At 44.8% G+C, this 5,744-nt stretch overlaps 1 protein-coding gene across 1 annotated transcript in view; it reads left to right on the forward strand.

The window, feature by feature from the left end:
* Positions 1-5,446, forward strand: part of CCSAP (centriole, cilia and spindle-associated protein) — a 13,473-nt gene extending 8,027 nt beyond the window's left edge. Inside the window, exons 2-3 of the mRNA XM_012660219.1 lie at positions 3,735-3,997; positions 5,375-5,446. Coding sequence (XP_012515673.1) covers positions 3,735-3,997; positions 5,375-5,446 — 335 coding nt within the window. The remainder of the gene's footprint in view (positions 1-3,734; positions 3,998-5,374) is intronic.
* The last annotated feature ends 298 nt before the right edge of the window (positions 5,447-5,744 follow it).

Here is a 5,744-nt window from a genome sequence, read left to right on the forward strand (position 1 = left end):
CTGAAAGGAAACACAGGCTCAACAAGGGTTTACAGAATGCAGTGGCGCAATCAGAGCTCACTACAGCCTCTAACTCCTGGGCTAAGGCAATACTCCTGCCTCAGCCTCCAGGGCTGCTGGGATTAGAGGTGTGAGCCACTGCACCTGGCTCAGTAAACATTCTGTGCTGATGGTCATGTTCTGTTTGCACTGCCCAGCATGGTATTCACTGGCTGCATGTGGTTATTGAGCACTTGAACTGAGGAACTGAGTCTTTAATTTTATTTACTTTTAATTGAGCTTATATTAATATTTAATAGCTACATGTGGTCCATGGCTATTGTATTATTCAGCCCAGTTTTAAATTGGGACTGAATTTATTTTTATTCAAATGTTCTGCCAATTACTGAGAAAGAAGCATTGCAATCTTCCACCATAACTGGTGGGGAATGCTGTTTTTATTTGTCTGAAAATACTTTAAACCCTATTCTTTCACATAGGGTTTTAAAAACATACACTTATCTTGTACCAAGCACTATTTTAAGAGTTTTATAAATATTAAAATTATAAGTTTTACCTCTTCTCTTCTGTATTTTCCATATTTCTCTTGCTAGAGATAATTTTCAAATGTGTCTTTTTCTTTAAGTACAGAGAACAAGCACGGTTATTTCGTAGTGTGTAAATAACTCCAGTACCCGAAGTCTCTCGTTCCAGCCGGCCCTCCCTTATTGCCTTCCTTCCTCGGGTGCCTGGTTGTCTCCTACAGCACACTGAGAATTGTGTTTGAAGTTAGGAATGAGGCCTAGGATCTCCAGAGAAGATCGTGGTCTCTTGTGTTGGGTACCTGCGGGCACTGTTAGTCTGGAACCACTTTCTATATTTCATTCAGCTTTCCTACAGTTATCCTTAGTGCGGAGGGTGGGTCCAGAACTCCTTGTTACCAGAGTTGGTGGTCTCCATGCTGTTCGCTCCTCAGCCCTCTGTAATCTGGTTCTCCCACCTGACGCCTGCCCTGCAGAGCCAGTGGCAGCCTCGCTGCCCGGCGCAGTCTGTGTTCATGCTCACCGTTCCAATTTCTCTGTAATATTGGGCACTGTCAATTGCTCTTTCCTTTCTGAAACTCTTTCCTTAGCTTCTCTCCTCGTTATTTTTTTCTTTTCTAGCTATTTTTCCTCTCTCTCGGGAGTTCTCCTTTTTCTGCCTGCTCATTAAATCATGGTGTCCCCAGGGGCCTGACTGCACCCTCCCCTCTTCTGGCTCTGTGTTTCCTGTGGGCGGTCTGATCCACATTGGAAGCCATGACTTTCATCTCTAATGCCAGCTTCTCTCCTGAGCTCCAGGTAGAAGGTCCAGCTGCCTGCCTGCTAGGTTGTTCCAGGACTGCCTCCCACTCAAGCTGTCAAGCACCTTTTCTTTATCCTTATGTCAGAAGATAGCGTGACCATTCACACACAGCACCTTTGGGAGCCACAGAGCCCAGTGTTGGCATGGGGCTTCCCAGTACTCTCGTGGTGTCTGTCACCCGTCAGTCTGACCCACTGTTGCGGGGCCGTCTGCGCCAGAGAGGCCTCGTTAAAAAGCGTCCTCAGCACCACTTCCCAGCTTGTCTGATCAGTGTGCGTTTCCTAGCTGGCTCTGCTGCCCCATCTCTCTGACCTAACCCATCCTTCACATGTGTAGCTCGAGGCCTCGTTCCTAAAATACAAATAGGATCACATCACTTTCTAGCTTAAACTTTTTCAATGATTCTTCATCATTTCTAGCATAAAATAAAAATTCCTGAGTTTGGGATAGAAAGCCTTTCTTTCCCCCATGCTACCTGCTCCATGCCTTCATCCATAGGCTATGTACTTGTCATTTTGAACTATTTATAATTCCCGCTTTCTTTTTCCCTCCTTGTCTTTGGAAAAGGCATTCCCCCTTCCCAAAATTCTTTCTTTTTCTCTTCCTGGCTAGCTCCAGCCTGTCCTTTTAATTAAATCATTATTGCCTTCCATGGGCAGGTTCCCTGGGAAAGCTGGTTAGACACACCTGGAGGAGGAGAGGAGGAGAAAGGAAATGACTCGATGAAGCTGAGGTGGGCAGCTGTTGCTCCCTCTTTCTCAGTGTTGTAACGTGTAGCTTCTTGCCTCTCCCCCTTCTCTTCCCCTTTGTCTTGATCCTGATGGTCTCTCCTTTCCTCCTCTTGCCAGATCCAGGGAAAAGGAGAGGGGGAGAAGGCGTGGACACATCACTCAGAGAAATGTTTAAGCAGCGAATGGATTTTGGTTCTCATGGTAAAATGGAAGGCTGGCGTCCCGCTTCATCCCTGAACAGCCCAAGTGCTGGGTGTAAGAGATGGTGCACACCAGTGTGGGACATTAAACCCAGGGCTGGACATGGATTGTCTGTTCCTTAAAATGTTAGGCTGGGCATGGTGGCTCACGCCTGTAATCCCAGCACTTCGGGAGGCTGAGGTGGGAAGATCGCTTGAGGCCAGGAGTTGAAGACCAGCCTGGGCAACATAGTGAGATCCTGTCTCTTAAAAAAATTTAGTAATAAATAAAATGGTTTGTTAGAATCAAGGTCATCACCTATGGCAGAAATGACAAATGACCTATAAGGGTTTCTTGCAAATATGTGCCACTCTGTGTGCACTGCCCCATGTAGGGGTTCACCCTACTCTAAAGGCAACCTGGAAATAGGCAAGAGAAGAGTTACAACTGTGCATGCTAAGGAGCAAGAGTCTCTCCTCAGAGGTGACGAGGCTTTGTAATAGCAATCTAGAAGATCATCACCCAGAGCTAAAGCCTAGCGCATGTGAGGCCAGGGGTGTCCTTATGGCCTGAATGCAGGGACTGAGAGAGAACCCCCGATGCAAAAGGAGCTTAGTCAATGTAAGTTCAGGCTGAAAGGAAACACAGGCTCAACAAGGGTTTACACAAGATAATGTTTTATAAAAAAGGTTTATAAAAACATAATGGTAAAATTGTAGAAGGTAATTAAGGGAGATATTTTTGGAGTGTATCCTTAATACCTGATGTTCACCTCAGGTTGGGCAGCCACTTTCACCACCAGTTTCCCTGGCTTGCTGACAGATTTTAGGGCTGTGGAGACCATGGGCCTGAATCATGCTGTCATTTCTGTTGCAAGTGCTGGGGAAGCCCCCTTAAACCAGGAGCCCTCATCCTTAGCTGCTCCTCCTGGGAATGCAGAGCTGTGTTCCTGGTGAGTGACCATAGAAACCACTCCCTTGTAAGGGAGGGCCTTTCAAATTATGGAAGCCAGCGAGCTCTTAGGAGCAGGGGAGGCCCATAAGGAGCGTTTTACAGTCGAGTAACTTAAAAACCAACCTTTTGCAGCTGCCAGATGACTACCACAAATCCAAATCTCTCCCTGAAGCAAAGCATCAGAGGATTGGATTTATCTTGGGTTGTGGAGAAAGCCCTTAGGCTGTGGTACTTTCTAGCTTTTAACGTTTTATTGAGAATTGAGATGCTAAATCTTAGAATTAGGAGTGGCAATAGTTGCTTTTGAATAGGTTTTGTTCAATCCTGGTATATTTGTCTTTGATTTTAAAATGAGATAAATGGTTTGAAAATTATTATGCTCACTTGTTTCTACATTTCTGCTTTCAGCGGAACTTGTGAGTTGAGCCATTAGTGAAAATGTACTGACTTGACTAAGCATTATGATTCTGCAAGCCAAAATATTTCATTGTATGTAAACCTGATTTGAAAGTATTTTTATCTTGTTTTATTATCTCTTTTCAAAAGCACTGCCTGTGAACGAGGTAGAAGAAAAACCTGAACAAATCAGAAAAGAGACTGATAAATTACCCGGCAGTATCAAAGCTCGACAACGACGAAGTGCCTTATTTGCCAGAGGAAATAGGAAAGCTGTCAAAAGTCCCCAAAGATCATCAACTAAAGTAAAAGAAGAAAAGCGTCCATTTGCTCTTTATGGCTGCGGAGAAAAAAAGATGGTTATCGGCAGCCAAAAAACTCACAACGTGTGCGCGTCCGCCCCTGAGCATGAGGTGCGCTCTGGCCCCGCCTTCCCCGCGGGGTCGTGAGCTGGGCTGTGCCCGTCACTGGCTGTCGCGTCCACGGCCACGGAGACCTTAGTGGGTAGCACAGCGGGCCAGGGGAGCCCAGAATTGGGACTCTGATTTAACCAGCAGGAGTCTGGATGTTGGCTGCCTGGAGAGCAGGAATTTTGGCTGAAAGTCGCGGGTAGCGGAGGGTGCACTGACAGCGCCAGCCCAGGAGGTGGGTGGAGTCACCGGGAGGCGCAGAGCCGAGTACAGCCCGAGCTGGGGACTGACTGCCCACCTGGCTTCACTGCGCGCTGCTTGGGCTGCTTGCGTGGGTTTCGGTCTCCTTCGGCTTTGACAACCTGGCATTTTCTTGACTCCTTTTTCAGTGGTTTGTCCGTTTGATTGCTGGGCATCTACCATAGACTCCCTTGTGCTCTTCTGGTTAAATTCAAATTGCTATATTTGCCCCTTTTCGTCCATAACTAATGCATTTTACCCCCAGGAGCTTTAGTTCTCCCCTGACATAGCCACGGCTTGCCACCCTGTGTCAAGCCCTGAAAATATTTCAGACGAGGATCCTCGTGCTCGTAGTCATGAACAGTTATATATGTCAGCATTAATATTGCTACCATGGCTGAAAGCAAGCAGAAAGAGAAACTGCAAACAGTTTGAATTCTGGTTAAATCCTGTGAATGAAAATTTTACTGAACAGACTTCTCAACCCCAGCAGATGGTCTTATTTAGAGATTTGAGACAACAAAGCTGCCGTTTAACCAAAGATCTCTGACAAGTCCATGGGATTAATTTTAACAGGATTTATCTGTAGTACAAAACATTTTAGGTGGTAAAATCCCTTGATTTTTTTTTTTTTTTAGTATATGACTGTAAAACATTGAACGTTTTTAAATTAAATACTTATTCATGCTTGATTCTAAGCAGTTCTAACAATTTTCAGAGCCAATTCTAGAGGCATGTGCAAATTAGTTGTTTATTGTTTGTATCTAACATTTAATTTGCTGTCACTTAGTTTTATTATCACTCATCATGGGTAAGCCATAGCATCGAGTGGGAATGGCTTTTCTGTGAAAGCTTTTCTATATATAATATAAAAACTATATATAGGAAGACAGGGCTTGATTCTGCACTGCTGCAGGTGACCTGGGGGTAGCTAGTTTCATTCTTGAAAATTAGTACAGAAGCCACTTAAGGGCTGGGCATGGTGGCTCACACCTGTAGTAAGCTCAGTACTTTGGGAGGCCGAGGCAAGAGGATTGCTTGAGGCCAGGAGTTTGACACCAGCCTTGGCAATACAGTGAGACTTTTTTTTTTTTTTAAAGCCACTTAAGTTATACTTCTTTATTTTTGAACTCTCCTTAGATTCATGAGTCAGCATTACGAGCCAAGAACAGAAGACAGGTGGCAAAAAGGATATTCGCTGCTCCAAGCTAATGTGCTCACTCTGTGGATGCAGAGGACGGACAGATGAAGTCCTCCGCTTCAGCGAACTCATGGATGACAGAATACATGAGGTGCTATTTGGCCAGAGCTTAAATAGTCACTTGGACAGCTTCTTTTAAAAAGTGTAAATGACAGAAAGGAAAATCAAAACAAGACAAAAACTATCAAAAGATACTAAATGTAGGTTTAAGAAACGAACTGATTAAGTAAGGGTTTTCCTAAGGAGATATCTAAAAGATTGTTTTATTTTGATGAATATTGGTCACCTACCTCGGCAGCAGGCCAGACA

The sequence above is a fragment of the Propithecus coquereli genome, unplaced genomic scaffold (assembly GCF_000956105.1).
Source record: "Propithecus coquereli isolate 6110/MARCELLA unplaced genomic scaffold, Pcoq_1.0 Scaffold66, whole genome shotgun sequence".
Lineage (NCBI taxonomy): Eukaryota > Metazoa > Chordata > Mammalia > Primates > Indriidae > Propithecus > Propithecus coquereli.